Source organism: Caretta caretta, chromosome 5 (genome assembly GCF_965140235.1).
Source record: "Caretta caretta isolate rCarCar2 chromosome 5, rCarCar1.hap1, whole genome shotgun sequence".
Taxonomy (NCBI): Eukaryota; Metazoa; Chordata; order Testudines; family Cheloniidae; genus Caretta; species Caretta caretta.
This window is the reverse complement of record NC_134210.1, coordinates 52342980-52359158: the sequence shown is the minus strand read 5'-3', so window position 1 is coordinate 52359158 and position 16179 is coordinate 52342980. Positions and strand designations below refer to the sequence as shown.

The 16179-nt window shown below is 39.1% G+C and overlaps 1 protein-coding gene across 2 annotated transcripts in view; it reads right to left on the bottom strand.

Moving 5' to 3' along the window:
* Positions 1 to 7095: 7095 nt before the first annotated feature.
* Positions 7096 to 16179, bottom strand: part of CKMT2 (creatine kinase, mitochondrial 2) — a 35099-nt gene continuing 26015 nt past the window's right edge. For both annotated transcript variants that reach the window (XM_048851302.2, XM_075128552.1), the window contains 5 exons: positions 14872 to 14957; positions 12386 to 12509; positions 10103 to 10237; positions 9596 to 9721; positions 7096 to 7344 (listed from right to left, as the gene is read on the bottom strand). In XM_048851302.2, the coding sequence (XP_048707259.1) occupies positions 7225 to 7344; positions 9596 to 9721; positions 10103 to 10237; positions 12386 to 12509; positions 14872 to 14957 (591 nt within the window). In that variant the 3' untranslated portion in view covers positions 7096 to 7224. The remainder of the gene's footprint in view (positions 7345 to 9595; positions 9722 to 10102; positions 10238 to 12385; positions 12510 to 14871; positions 14958 to 16179) is intronic.

The following is a 16179-nucleotide window of genomic DNA, read 5'->3' as shown; positions in this document are numbered from 1 at the left end:
GCAAATCCCCCGTTTTAGATTTCCTGATGTGAGAAAATTTTCAGTGGGCACAGAGTTGGCATAGCCATTTCCTGTACTTCCCTGCAAGCAGCCTATGGCACAGGGAGCATGTTGGAGGTGGAGAGCTATCCTCCAGTGTTGTATGGTCCCTAGCAGACTGTTGCTAGCCACTGTGCAAATTAGACCAGCCCCTAGACCAGCTGCTTGTACCCGGTCTGGGGCAGAGGATCATGGAGCCATAACTGTCTGTTGGTTCTCAACTTCTCCTTTTCCTCTCTGGGCTGCCTGGGGTGGCTGTCTGGAGAAGGGGTGTTGTCCTTTTCTAGCAGCTCCCCTAACTGCAGGCAGTGAGGCAGAGCCAGCCAAGTTCCTATCTTGCTCTCCTTGGGGTTCCCACACACCAACAGGTAAGACAATAATGGAGTAACTAATGCTACTCTCATCTTCCTCCCCTGTGATGAGCAGTCAGTCGGTAGGGGAGCTGCTGAGCAGCTGGAGCAGGGAAGGGTCAGCAGCTTTTAAAGCTTATTTATCTACATGGGACCGTTTTAGAAATAAGTGCCTTTTTTGGTTTAGCTAAAACTCCTTTCAAAGCAACATAAGCCAAACTGAAAAAGGCACTCTTATAACAGAATAAAGGAGGGTCCACACAGGAAGCTATATTGGTATAACTATATCAGCTTAGCTTATACTAGTGGTTTTCCCATGTAGACAAGCTCTTAGAGTGCTCCCAGATCATACCCGACCTGTTTCTGGGACTGCAGGGGAAGTGGTGGGAGTAGGTGCCCCCCTACTTCCTCCCCCATAAAAACAACCTGATTCAAATACTGCAGCAGAAAAATTACAGGGTGCAGCTCTAGGAACAAATTTTCAAGACCATAATCAAATACACATATTCTCCTTTATGTGATCACCCTTAAAGGCAACAATTTAGAGCTTCAGGGGCAACAGGTTTATTATACATGTAGTGACAAACTCAGAAAGGCTAAGGCATAAAATGAATTACAACTAGCTTGGGACAAAAACGGCAATAAAAAGTGGTTCCATAAACATATTAGAAATATTATATATATATATATATATATATATATATAATAAGAGGATGACGAAGGAAAGTGTAGGTCCATTACTTGAGAGAAGGAAAGCAAATAACAGAGGAGGCAAAGTGTTGAATGCCTTTTTTGCTTCTCTCTTCACTACAAAGTTTAATTATGACAAGATACTTAACACAATTAATATTAACCAGGGGGAAAGAACTCATGCCAGAATAGGGAAAGAACGGGTTAAAGTATATTCAGATAAGTTAAATGTGTTCAAATTGGTAGGGCCTGTTGAAAGTCACCCCAGAGTACTTAAGGAGTTAGCAGAGACAATCTAAGAACTTTAGTGGTTATTCAAGAACTCATGGAGGACAGGTGACATCCCAGAGGACTGGAGAAGGCCAAATATAATACCTATCTTTCAAAAGGGGGAAAGACCGACCCTGGGATCTTCAATAAGGAAGGATAAAATTGATCATTTAAATACATAAATCGATTGTTTTCATTTAAATTAAATGTAGGTTTATTTTTAAAAATACACCTATTTAAAATTAACTTTGAAATTGCCAACCCACGTTAAGGCCTAAACTTATCATCAATTAAAATTATTTAAATTAAATACAAAATATGTTAAGCAGCACATATTTGCTTCCAAGTTTTAAACAAAATCAAACCACTGACCTGGCTGAGCACCTGGGACCATAGTTTGTTGAAATGCTAAACAAGCTTTTGACATCAGTGGCCTTTTCTGAAGGTGCAGAGAGAATATTTCCTTCATTTCAGTTTATTCAGCTAGTTCAGTTCAATGACTAATTAAACCAGTTGGGAGTAGAAAAAGCAGAAAAGCTTGTTTTTCTCTTCCAATTGATGAATAAAAAGTAGGTGTGAGAGGATAAGATTTACTAGTTCTAAAATCTTGAAGGACCCGGTGATCAAAAACAATTAGTTGAATTCACTAACTACAAATCACTTAGTTTTAAATGTTAAAAACATTCTGATAAACTTTTTTCTTATGTTTCCAACACATTTAAAGTAGTTTTATTTAATACAAAAAATTAAAATTCTGTTTTTATGCATTTTTGATTAAATTTGAATTTCCATTGAAATAGAGGTTGACACAAATCACAAGTAAAAATTAATAATCTAATAAGAAATGCATCATTCCACATTTTCTTACATCATAAAAAATTGTAAAAAATAAGAATATGAATAAATGTAAATTAAACCATATAACTGGTTTAACAAATGTGCATAGATATACTGTATCTTCCTGATTAGCAAAAAGAAGCACCACATTTGATTTAAAAGCTATATTGGGTTGCAAATCAACATGCGTTAATTGTTAGCAACCAATGAGAATCAACCTTGTTTAGGAAAATAACTAAAAAGTGAAAATGCAAAATGCAATTAAAACTGATGATTTAAATCAAAGTTTCCTGCTTGATTAACATTCATGATTTAAATCGCTTTGATTTAAATCAATGTGCCCTGGTAATCCAGGAAGATACTAGAGCAAATTATTAAACAATAAATTTGCAAGCACGTAGAGGATAATAGGATGAGTAATAGCTCACATGGATTTGTCAAAAACAAATATGCCAAAGCAATCTAATTTCCCTCTTTGACAGAGTAACTAGCCTATTGGATGGGTGGAAGCAGTAGATATGATATATCTTGACTTTAGTAAGGTTTGAGATACAGTCCCACATGGCATTCTCATGAGAAAATTAATGAAATATGATCTAGATCAGGGGTTCTCAAACTGTGGGTCGAGACTCCAAAGTGGGTTGTGACCCCATTTTAATGGGGTTGCCAAGTATGGTGTTAGACTTGCTGGGGCCCAGGGACAATGCTGAAGCCTGAGCCCCACACTGCCCGGGGCCGGGGCCAAAGCCCGAGCCTGACCGAGGGCTTCAACCCTGGGCAGGGGGGCTAAGGTTACATGTGCCCCACCTAGAGCAGAAGCCCTTGGGCAGCTTTGGCCCCCCCTACCAGGGGGCGGTGGGGCCTGGGCAGGCTCTGGCTTCAGTCCCCGCTCCTGGGATCATGTAGTAATTTTTGTTGTCAGAAGGGGGTCACGGTGCAATGAAGTTTGAGAACCACTGATCTAGATTAAATTACTATATGGTGGGTGCATGACCGATTGAAAAACGGCCCTCCAAGAATAGTTAGCAATGGTTTGCTGTCAAACTGGGAGGACATATCCTTCAGACGTCGGTCCTGGGTCCAGTACTATTCCATATTTTCATTAGTCACTTGGATGATGGAGTAGAGAGTATACTTTAGAAAATTTGCAAATGGCACCAAGCTCAGAGGGGCTGCAAGCACTTGGGAGGTCAGGTTTAGAATTCAAAATACTCTTGTTAAATTGGAGACTTGGTCAGAAATCAATAAAATCAGACTCAATAAAGAGAAGTGCAAGGTACTACACTTAGGCTTGGTCTAGCATGGCTCAGCCGTGCCTCCATTGCTGCTACTTGTGTTACTGCGGTTACATTGCTATTTGTATTCATGTTAGCTCAGTGGGATCTGGTACAAGTATGTCTACAGAAGCACGGGACTCACAGCCCTAACTTAGAGTGTCGATAGGAAGGAAAATAAAAACACACAACTAGAAAATGGGGAATAACTGGCTAGGCAGTAATACTACAGAAAAAGATGTGGGAACTATAGTGAATCATAAATTGAACGAGTCAATAGTGTGAGGTGGTTGCAAAAAAAAAAAAAGAGGTAAATATTCTGGGATGTATTAACAGGAGTGTTGAATGTAGGACAGAAAAAGTAATTGTACAACTCAACTCAGCACTGGTGAGGCCTCAGCTGAATAGGATGTCCAGATTTGGGCCCCACCCTTTAATAAAGATGTGGACAAATTGGAAAGAGCCCAGAGGAGAGCAACAAAAATGATAAGAGGTTTGGAAAATATGACCTCTGAGGAGATGTTGAAAGAACAGGGCATGATTTGTCTAGAGAAGAGAAAGCTGAGGAGGGACATGATACGTCTTTAAATAAGCAAAAGGTTGTTATAAAGAGGATGGCTATCAATTGTTCTCCATGTCCACTGAGGGTAGGAGAAGAAGAAATCAGCTTAGTTTGCAGCAAGGCTATATCGTTTGGATATTTGCAAAACACTTCCAAGGAGAAGGATAATTAAGCACTGGAACAAGTAACCTAGGGAGGTTGTGGAATTCCTATTGTTAGAGGTTTTAAGATGTTAGAGTTACCGTAAACCTTGCTGGGTAGACAGATCCTGAATTTCTAATGTTAAAAAAGAAGAAAAATATATCTTTATTACTGGCTAACTTTAATATATGTTTTTTCCAATGCAGTTGTCTTGCTGTATTTCCCCCCATTTATAGGGCTTTACTCCTCTGCAGAAAGAATAAATTGATTTTGCTATTAAATAATTTGTTATTGCCAGTAAGAACTAACACAGATATAGAAGCAATTAGAATGCATATACTACAGGTAAAAAATATCAACAAAAATCAATGAGTGGAATTTAATTTTCATTTTTAATAAGCCAGGAAAAATACTGGGAGTCTCAGGCTTTCATTTTAAAACTGAAAAAATCTGATGTGGTCTCAACCACACCAGTTTGAGTAAATGGATACAGCTAGGTCTCACCCTGCTCTGTTTTGTTCTCTGCAATGTGGAAACGGTGTATACCGTACAATGTCAAGGCTGTTTGCAAGGACCCAAATCACCATAGGGCTCCCCTAAATTTTCAGGCTGGCCCCTCCAGTCTTGCCAACAGAGAGCAATTTACAGGGCAGGAAAATTTCTCTTCCTTCACCAGCAGAACCAGAGTGGTGGCTAGGACTAGCTTGTTCACTGCGAAGCATTGCTGGACTGAAGCACTCCCCAGAATTGTGTCCACACATGGTTGCTTACCTTGCTTCGGTTGTGTCTAAGACGCACCCAAACTCATAATAAAAGACAGCATTGATTAAGTCCTTTTAATTTTTCAAATCACTCTACAGATATAAACATATTAATCTTCAGAATACCTGTGAATGGCAGGGAAGTAGTATCCCCATACTACAGCTAGAGAAACTGAGATGCAGAGAGGTTGACAAGTGACCTTGATTGTGATCAGGAATCTCTTTAAAAAAGGTTTGTCTGCTAAAGAGGAGGAAGTGCTAGAGGGTTCATTGGTACTTGAGTGTGATTGATGGTATCTTTGTTCATTTTTGTGTTTATGATCTTTGGGTAGTTAATCTTACATGTCACAGTGTCAGGATGATGTTTATCTGGTAGCTATAATTTTTATTTAAGCCTGGGGAGAGAAAGGAATAAGTAATGACAATTTTCGCTTACATTTATACATACCCCTACTGAAGGGTTAATGTTTAGCTAGTCCACCTGGAAGCAGGCGGGGCACACCCTGACTGTTTCGTAGAAGCAATGCACACATTGCTCTATCCAAGGACAAGGGCTAGATATGAACCATGAGAACTTGATTGTTTGGACAGCAATTGTGGGAGGCTTTCTTAGCCTGGGCTCAAGGCCTGAGAACCAGGATTGTAGTATATAAAAGATGCAACTAAGTATATTAATCAACGTCATACATTCCTTTGTGTATCTTTTTGCGGTAGCAGTGTGTAATGCTTAGGGGGGAGAAATATAATAAAAGGACAGGTTTCAGAGGAACAGCCGTGTTAGTCTGTATTCGCAAAAAGAAAAGGAGTACTTGTGGCACCTTAGAGACTAACCAATTTATTTGAGCATGAGCTTTCGTGAGCCACAGCTCACTTCATCAGATGTAGTGAGCTGTGGCTCACGAAAGCTCATGCTCAAATAAATTGGTTAGTCTCTAAGGTGCCACAAGTACTCCTTTTCTTTTTATAATAAAAGGAGAAGGTGGGGGGGCAGAAAACAGCCCATCTCAGCTGACCAGCCTGCTTGCTTGCAAAAAGCTGTGTTCTGTCTCATCACTGAACCGCCACACCCCTACAGTGTTTTGAAGACTTCTCTACAAAGTTATTTATTTCTATCGTTGAAAGGTATGTTGGTTTGCTGCTATTTATCTGTAAGTGGCAAATGATTACATACTCTGTAATTCATTTCAAAGTATAAATTTTTTTTAGATTATTTTGCCCAAGGCGACACAAGCAAAAGAATGACAGCAGTAGGAATAGAAGTCAACTGTTCCGCGCTCCAATTTTGCCTTCAGTCTACTAGGCTACACTGCCTATGGCTCTGATTCATCAAGTTGCTTAAGCATGTGCTCAGTTTTAATTTTGATTTCAGTGGGACTATGTACAAAGAGTAATAGATATGTGCTAGAATTGCGTTTGGCAAGCATAAGCACCGTCTGCCTTAGACAAAGGATGTATTGTAGTTTGCCAGGCAGACTGTGAGGTACATTTACATAAAAGGTAAACAAAGCCATCAACCTTGCAAGTGCAGGAGGCAGCCTCTTGCAGGGGTCTGTACCTCAAATAATAAATTACTGAATCAACCAATTATGTATATTACTGTATTATAAACGTGTATCAAGTAAGGTCTTTTATGAAAGATAATCTCACACTGGTGATTAATATTGTGAAATGCATGTATTAATGCTTTCTGAGGAAATATGAATACTCACAGATAATATGCTTTGACATCTGTAACCAAACAAAGGGAGAAACAGGTTTTTTCTCCTAGACAGGAGGGAAAGAAGAATCAAAACAATGGAAGCTCCATTTACATATGATCAGCAGGGGAATGAGAAGTTCACAGTAATGGAAGAACAGCATGAGATCATCCATAATCTTTTTAATCTCTGGTAAACTTTCTAGGCTGTTTATTTCATTCTGCAGGAGTTCCCTGACTTTCCCTGTTAGTGTCTAATACCAAGTAGAACTAGTAGAAAAGATATTTCATATACTAAGTGATACATAATCATAGGAGACTTGGATGATAATGTTAGCAAATAACGTGAGCATTTTCATATCTATCAATCATTAAAATCTATTTATTGGTCATTACTATGTTACTTACAGTGTTGGTTTCTGAATGTTAACTGTTGCCAACCCAACCAGCTACTAAAAAACAGACAGACAATCTGTAAGGCATCAGGTAATGTTTTATTTCACAAGTTGTCAGGATCTTATTTATACCCTGAGATATACAGAGATAATTTTCTGTCTGAACAACAGACATATTTCACATCAGTTATTAATCATCTGTAACAAGCTCACTTCCTTCCAAACTGGGGCAAAGGTGGTGGTACCTTGATGTCTTGACCTTTTTCCAGCTTCTTCTCACAGTCAATCAGATAATTGACCCCATCAACAACTATCTGGACAAGCTCCACCTTAGATAGGAAAAAATACCCAAAATATTTAGGTTATGTTGTTATGTGAGTTACGGTGTTATGTTGTTATGTGCCAACAGAGCTAGTAGCTCCAAACAGGGCATATCTAAGTAGAGGCATGGCTCCAATGTCAGGATGTCTGTGTTGAAGGAGTGCTGGCTACACACTTCCCAGCATACTCGGAGCATTACCCAGAAGGCATACCTTTCACAGTTTTAATGCCTCCATCCATCCACCTCTGCTAGGGTGCTGCACCTTTCCCCACTCCCTTGATGGAAAATTTCTATAGAATTCAATGGAAAATGATAGCCCATCTATAGGCTTTTTGAACCAGCCTATAGATAGAATGTAATAAAGAACCATAGCCCTTCTATAGACTGCTATAGGATGAACCAGAAAACCTATGGGAAGACTATTATTCTCAATTACATATTACAGGTTTTCACTGGACCCTTAATACAAAGTGTTGGTTTCATCCCTATCAAAAGGATTCTTTTGTGAGAGTCTTCAGCTCCTTCAGCCTCATAAGAGAAAAATATTAAGGATAGACTGTAGATGTCATGGATTTGCAAAATAATTAGACTGTTCTTTCAGTATCATCAAATATTGAAGTGAGCAAAATAGCTGTTGGGCTGTTGTCTTGCGGGTGTAGTAATGAAACATCTTTCAAATTCGGAATGGAAAGGAGTGTTTCGCACTTCCTCTTATCAGCTGTCAGAATAGGACCAGACTACTTTATGGTCATCCTTTTATTGCATGATTTCAGAATGGAAAGTCCTTGCAGTTGCCAATGAGCTGTTCTGATGCTACTACAACAAGTGACCAACTGCTCTTATGCAGAAAAAAACTTCCATTGACTCTAAAGGGAGTTTTGCCTTTATAGCAACTGTAATATCAAGCCCATAATCCACATTTCTCTGGCAGTAGGCCCGATTCTAAACTCATACTGGTTTTACACCAGGCATAACTCCATTGAATTCAGTGGGGTTACTCCTGAGTCACACTGCTGTAAGTGGGATCAGAATCAGACCCAGTGTCTTGTCCCAAAAGCAGCAGCAGAACCTCCAATTCCATACAGTAAGCAACAGATGCGTTTGTGTAATCTCTTTAAAAACTATTAAAGAATAAAAAAAAAAAAAAAGACAAGGTGAGTCTGAGAGGGGAGAGTTTTACCAAACCCTGTGGCATGACAGCACCAGCTCCCCTGGTGTTATGAACTTTAGAGTAGGTAGCAAACTAACTTATTTTTAAAAAAATCTTCATGAAATGGTTCATTAGCAATCTTTAATAACTGGTTTGTTAAAACTGATTACCCAAGCTAAATCCCAGTGTCTCTTTATTGGTTCAATAATGGATTTTGAAGGGATTTGTTTTTTACTATAAAGCATTTCAGTGGCTTAGCAGTTTATTTTATTGTCTTTACAGACCAGCTGTGTTGGGAAATCAGAGGTCTGATTTTGCAGCTGTGAGGATGAAAATAATTTTGTATGAAGTTTGCATTGACCAGTAACTGAAACAAAAAAACCCCAAACAACTTTATGTTGCGCCATTGGGGACATAACTTAGTTCTGCAAACAGGTTTATCACACAATGAAATCTATTTTATTATGTACTGAAAAATATATATTCTATAATAAAACATTTCTATCCTCTTGTGTGTGTTTGCTGTGTCTTACATTGAAAGCTTTTCAGGGTAGAAATAGGTCTGAGATATAGGCTTCATCTTTCAAATCCTTACTCACACGATTAGTCCTTACTCACACATAGCCTCATTGACCAGTTGAAATCTTCACATGAATAAGGGATTAAAGGCTTAAGCCATGTTTTTAAAACTCTATGTAAATGAACTATGCAATATAAATATTTGTATTAATGAAAAATTAGCAAAAAGCACACAAACGTTTCAAAATGTTATATAGTTCATAATGACATGCCGTTTCTCAAACACCACAATGTACCATACAGTTTTTCTAGCTCCTTACACATATATGTATAGCATCTTGTAATATGCTTTTCATTCTTGTATATTTGGACCTTTTTCATGGTCTCGTATATTTTGATTGACTTAGGGGTCAGTGATGCAAACACTTACACATGTGAGTAACAGGTTTCAGAGTGGTAGCCATAAATGGTCATAGCTTCGTTGAAGTAAATGGTTCCACTGAAGTTAATTGACTCCCATGAGTCTATGACCATTTGCACAAGCTGAGGATCTGCTTCATTGAGTTTAAAACTAGAAAAATCATATTACCTCTGATCGGCCCATGCGGTCCAGGTTGGAGATATCGTACACATCTGCCACAGCTGCTGTGTCCACACCACCAGTGCCACGTTTCTGCAGCCTCAGATTCTCCAGAATCTTTGAAAACCTGGGATCCTAGCACAAGAGACATTTATTTATTTACAGGCTTTATGGATATACTGATATTATATATTATATTGTATTGACTCCTGGAAATACTGTTATCAGTTACTTCAGTAGTTTCTCCAGGAATACTTGCAGGGATGGATATTTTCCACTGCCTTTGGTATACGGGCTGCCTGAGTGGCTGTTGGGTGAATAGATTCATTCACATAACAAATACAGTAATTTGATGGATAAAAATATGCACAATTTGTCACAGATTGTCCCTGGGGCCTCATAGTTACACATAATATTAAGTACATTAACACTGTGAATTGTTCTTTTTTCATTTGTTCCTTTTTGAGTCAGATGAAGACCTGATTTACATCACAGCTGTTTTAATGGCTTACGTACCTTGCTGAGTTTTGGAAGTTTAACATGAACTCCTGCACGTAATCCTGTTCCCAGGTTGGAAGGACAGGTCAGAACATATCCTAAGCGTTCATTCCACATGAACTCCCAGCCCCGTTCTTTAATTAATTGTTCAACCTGCAGGTAAAAAAACCCAGAAAACTGCCGCACACAAATGTCTCATCTTATGATAATGTTGCTGACATCTGATATTCTTGCTGTCTTTCATGAATTTGACTATTAAACCCACAGTGCCAATTTCTGCCCTCAGTTATACCCACAAAAATCCACTGATGTCAATGGAGTTGCATAGGTGTAAGTGAAGGCAGAGTTTGGCCCATTAAGTATATAAAACACACAAGATTATGTGCAAATGAAACTATGGTTGAGATATAAATCTTTGCATGTATCCAGCACCTTTCATCCAATATCCTCAGTGAACTTTATAAACTTTCTCCTCTCACATACACAGTGTTGTCATCTTGTGATTTTATTGCAAATCTTGGGATATTTGATATTTTTCTGAAAGCTTAAATTGTGGAGTCAGGTAATTACACAAGACTCTCAACTTTCATTTGAAATCAAAGTAAGTTTCTAGCTTTTGTGATGGTGGAGAAGAGCTGTAAATCATGAACCCTAAAGGGTCAAACACCAGAGAGCTAATAAAAGGACCCAAAGTTTATTATTTTTAAAAAATTCATGATTTTCAAGCCCTGGCACTTGAATTTTGAATCCCTGAGTTTGACAATACTGCTAACACTACTACTGTAAATCATGAGTAACTCCATTGGATTCAATGCAGTTTCAGTGCAATTCTGATGTGAGAGGAGAATCAGGCCCATTAATTATTCAAGGCTCACCAAACCCCTGGAAGGTAACTAAGTATCCTCGTTTTGCCGACAAGTTAACTGACAGAGAGAGAGGTTAAAGGACTTCCCCAAGGTCACCTAGGGAGTCTGAAATAACACCAGGACTGCTAGTAAGAGACGAGTCTTTATTTCCTGGCTTCACTCATATGCCATGTGTCAGAGTTACAAAAGATTTCTGCCTGCGTCAAATGACAGGAGTTCATATCCACTGACTCTAGGAGTTATAATTACAGAGTCAACGGTAGAGCTGGGAATAAAATCCAGGAGCCATGACTCCTAGTCCCTGGCTCGAAGAATTGCATTGCACTACCTCCTTGTACAACATAGTACAGTGTCATAAATGCCTCTGAGAAGAACATGGACCAGATGCTGGGGCCCTCACCGTTCTAGAGAAGAGGAGGGGCATAAAGGCATCTGTAAGTCACTTTTGTGTTGGCTTGATCCTCTATGTTTCAAACCAGTCCCCAGTACATCAATTGGTATTAGCCCACAAGCAGGAGTTGCACCATCTATGGATCAGCTGGAGTGCAGCAGTGTTCTGGAATGTCCTGTGCCCTTGGCCACACCCCTAGCATGCACTTTATGCCCTTGCTACAACGTGCAGGGTGGAATCCTCACCTGCTCAGTTAAGGCAGCTTTGATGGCCCTTTCTCACTGCCAGAGCAGCACAATGGGCTACATCAGGGACCAGATCCAGCCTACAGTCTTAGCTGGATTGCCTAGCTCAACTGGATGTATGTTATAACCTTCACAGCATTTTAACATAGATTTTTCCCTTCATATTTATATGTTTTTGGCAAACTTGAAATAAAAAGCCTAAACAGATTTATCCCAAGCCCAGCGCCTAAGGTTGTAATTTTTGTATTTAAGACGACTTTGCTGTCCTAAAAATCTCAGATTTTGGTGTGTAATTTTAAACCAACATATATCATCTTTCCTTGTGTCAGAATTTGAAAGAATTTTAGAAATCCAATCAATTTTTCACTATTTTGGCTGTTTTCCTTTATATATTTCTCCCATCAAATGAAGGACGTCGGTTTAATTTTTCTAACAAATTTCATTTTCAGGTTCTCAGTGCTACAGGTTGGGGTGAAAAACACTGCAAGGCAATGCATATTTGTTTATAATAGTAAAGGAGAAAAATTTCAGTTGACTTTAGATTTTGTAAAACTTCTGGCACTGTTAGGGTTTGATTGTCCCTACATTTTGGCTAACAATATGAAAACACTGTGTCTTTACTTCCTTGTTACTGTTGCTTTTCAAGTGGGGTATAATTTGGATTGATTTTTTTAAATTTTGTTGCTAAAAATAGAGAAAGGGAATTCAGTATTAACCATATCAATGAGTGGTGACACTACTTTAATGACTAACAAACAGGAATAATAAAAATTAAAACGCAAACTGCCTGAGTTGTTACCTCTTTTAAACCACGGCAAAATCTTTCAAACACCCTTTTCATATTGCCACTTTTTTCCATGGAAATCACTCTGGTATGGTCTTCTTCATTAATCCAGATAAGAAATGTTTTGTCATGGTTATGCCTATTTGAGAGAAGAAAATTGTGTCTTTAAAGAATGGGATAAGCCGTCAGAAAGAATTCTCATCATTCTCAGTTTAATTTCAATTCCATCCTTTCCTAGCTCGTGATTGTGCACAGGACAAGTGCTGCAAGATAATATCAGAGTGACGGGACTAAGAATAAGAGCTATTGAGGCCTTTCTCAGTTTCATTCCTCTAACCAATAGTAACATAATCCTTCAGGTTCCTTAGGTCACAATGATAACAGCACTGTTTATCGATTACACTGGTGTTGTATTGATGCTGCACTAGAAAGTACACTTTTTCTTCTAACAAGAACATATCCGTAGGAACACACAGCTAGGGGAACTAGGAACTGGAGAAGCAGAGTTCTGCATCTTTAATCATTGGGGAAGTTATTCGTTGATTTTAGAGCTTTCTGAAGTGAGAAAATCTGATGTTTACATGCTGCCTGGGGCCTGGCAACCTGACCCTATTTAACTGTATTCTCTTCTAAATCAAATCCTAGTTCCTTTTATATCACTTGGTAACACACGACTGGCATATAAATCAAATTATCCATTGGGAGAAGGCAGCTAAATGTTGCTTCAAGACAGTACATTAATAAAGATGCTGACTTATCTTTCAAGATAAAGTGCCTGGAGATAAGGTATCCACTTTTGCTTCAAATTGATAAGTTATGGTCATGCTTTTAAAGTGACAAGTAGGAACTGGGATCACTGTTTGCTTTTCTTCACGTTCTCTGCCTTTGGATTAGTCTTCCTGAATCAAATAAATTGTGACCAATAGGTTGAGACTTGTTCATACAAACAGTCTGAATAATACATCGGGAGTAAAGCACAGTAGGTCTAAGATTTAAAGCCCGTAGAGGGCCTGACTTTTAGCCTGGCTTTAGTTGGGCCTCCTTTTTTGTACTTGAAATTTGCTGATGCAAATAATTGCGGGTGCAAATGTGTCCTGGCAGTTATTTGTGGGTGAAAGCAGACATACTTAAATATCCAAGTACCTGCTTTGCAGTCACCATCTGCCATTTAGGATGGGATTTTCAAAAGGGATCAGTGTTGGCCTAACTCAGCTCCCACTGAATTAAATGGAACTTGTATAATTGACCATAGGGAGAGTAGTGAGGCTAATGTTGAGTGCTTTTGAAACTCCCACCCATAAGGTGAAATCCTGAGCCTACTGAAGTCAATGAGAGTTTTGCCATTGACTTCAGTGGGGCCAGGATTTCATTGAGGCTAAATTGTCTTAACATATAACTTTGCCCACAATTATTTGTATCTACAAATTGTGATGCAATAAGAGAGACCAAGTTTTAAAATTCCGGCTCATAGTGTCACTTTCCAGTTACAGCAAGTTATATTTCACATGCAATATAAATTATATTTCACATGCAAAATGTGCAAACACAGATCTGGTTTATTCAGGTGATGCACTGGGGCTACATGCATTATTTACACATGTTCTATTCAGTTCATAAAATCTATGCACCCATTTGTTATCCTTATAATTCTTCTAGTAAAACCTGTTTAAGATTTTGTTCTGGGCACCAGGAGCCTAATCCAAAGCCCATTGAAATTGAAAACTCCTGTGGGATTCAGGTAGGCTTTGGATGGGGTCTACATAAAGTTGGTTTGGCTATTCACAGTAAATGCTGGAGATGCTGTCAAACATAATCTAATCTGTCCCACAATTTTTTCTTGACACAATTTAAAAAAAAAACATTTGGAGTGGAGCAATACATGCAAAGGTTTTTCCACACAAAGATCTGCCTCACTAAAAGTGTATGAATTGCATCTTCCAACTAATTCCAAGAAATGATGGGTGTTCATTAAGTAGCAGAACATGTAATGATAAAAAATGAAAATATAACACTCCTTCAGTTTATTCTGCATGTGTGAAGAAAAGCTTAATCACAGTTCTGATAGAAAAAATATTACATCAGCAACAAAATGAGGGGAAAAGACGCAATGTTGAGGTCTCATACATGTGATTTAAGGTAGCTCATTCATGCTTTTTAGATTACATTTATAACTTGTTTTTTATGGTCATTCGCTGGCCCTTCTTTTGTGCTGAATTTTTATTTATAAAAAAACAGAAGCTAAAAGACTAAAGCAATAGTCTTATTTATATTCCCTTGTGTTGTGGCTGATGATCATGATTGTTGCATTAATGGAAAGCCTTGTTTGTTGTATTATTTATTTCTATATTTCCTTGAACAATTAATAAAGAAAACATTTTTAAAAGGTAGCTAAGTATGTAGTCAGTATCAGGGAATGGCAGCTGCAGTGTTAGGACAAGCAAGGAGAGACGTAATAAAATCACTTGCACATGATACAAACTTCCACACTTCACATGCCATACCAGATTCCTCTGGCATCAGGCCAGTCACGTGCCATCCCAGCACATGTTAGCAAAGGGGACACTGGCTTATCAAAGAGGAAATGATCCTGAAAGCCAAAATGTGTGAGAGAGAGAAAAAAAGAGGGAGGGAGATAAAGAGAGAAAGAAGCAACTGAATTCAGGGAAGTAATGCTGTTCTGAACATTTAACACTGCCAAGAAAGTCACTGGTATACAAATAAGTTGCATAAAGCTGAAGTTCCTTGACTGCAGATAGAAAGCATTTTACTCAGATGCGTTTCTGGAGACGGAGGCTTGGTGACTACCAGTTCTCACTGCTGCTAATTTTTGGCTAGGCGTGATAAAGGAGAGAGTTGTCTGGCTATGCTGGAAGAAGGACAGGAAAACTGGACGTGGTTTAATTAGGCCACAACATTATTCTTAAATGTCTGGGAGTACCCGGCAGATAAACATGCACAGTGCAGGTATTTTATAATCATTTCAACATATATCCAGGGGGCTTCTGTCAGCCCTCCCCTTTACCCATCCTGGTCCGCAGCCAACTTGCGGCTGGGACCTCACCAAATGAGGGTTAAGGTGGGCTATAAAGGGTGAGGGGTTGGCTCCCAGCTGTACTAGTCATAGGAGTCCCGAAACCCCCGTTTTCGCTCCTTTAAAGAATACTTCTGTAAACTCCTTATCAGTCCATTTTATCTAACCACTGTATTCCTTCCGTTCAGAGTACCTGCCCCATGTTTACATGATGTGTTGCGATATCATAGCTTAACTCCTGTTTCATGTTTGCCCAACTAAGCACCCCCAAACCCTCTGTGGGGAAGGGAACCCCCACACTTCACCTTGGCCAATCCGGCAGTGAGGGAAAAATTCCTTCCCAGCCCCCCAAGAAAGGAGCAATTAACATAATGCCTATAGCACATCCTGACAAAACCCACTTCCACCTCGTCCAGGTAAAAGAGGGCTTTTCCTGCAGTCCCCCCCTCTCTTCTGGTCTCCTCTTGGGGGGAGAGATGGGTCAGCGTCTTCACACTGATCTAGTCCGCAGTAGAAAGTCACTCCTTGGCTAGGCCTTAAAAGAGCACACACCTTTTCCAAGAAGCCAGACAATGGCCCTTACTACTTAATGTGAAGTCAGTCTCCTGGGAATGCAGGGTGGGTACCACCACAAAAAATAGGGAAGACATCCCACAGGGAGTTAAAATCATAGAACTGCAAGGGTCATCTGGTGTAACCCCCTGCCAAGATGGAGGATTTGGTGTGTCTAAACAATTTTTTTTTTTGGTGGTCTCAGAGTGCAGCCACCAACTCTTGT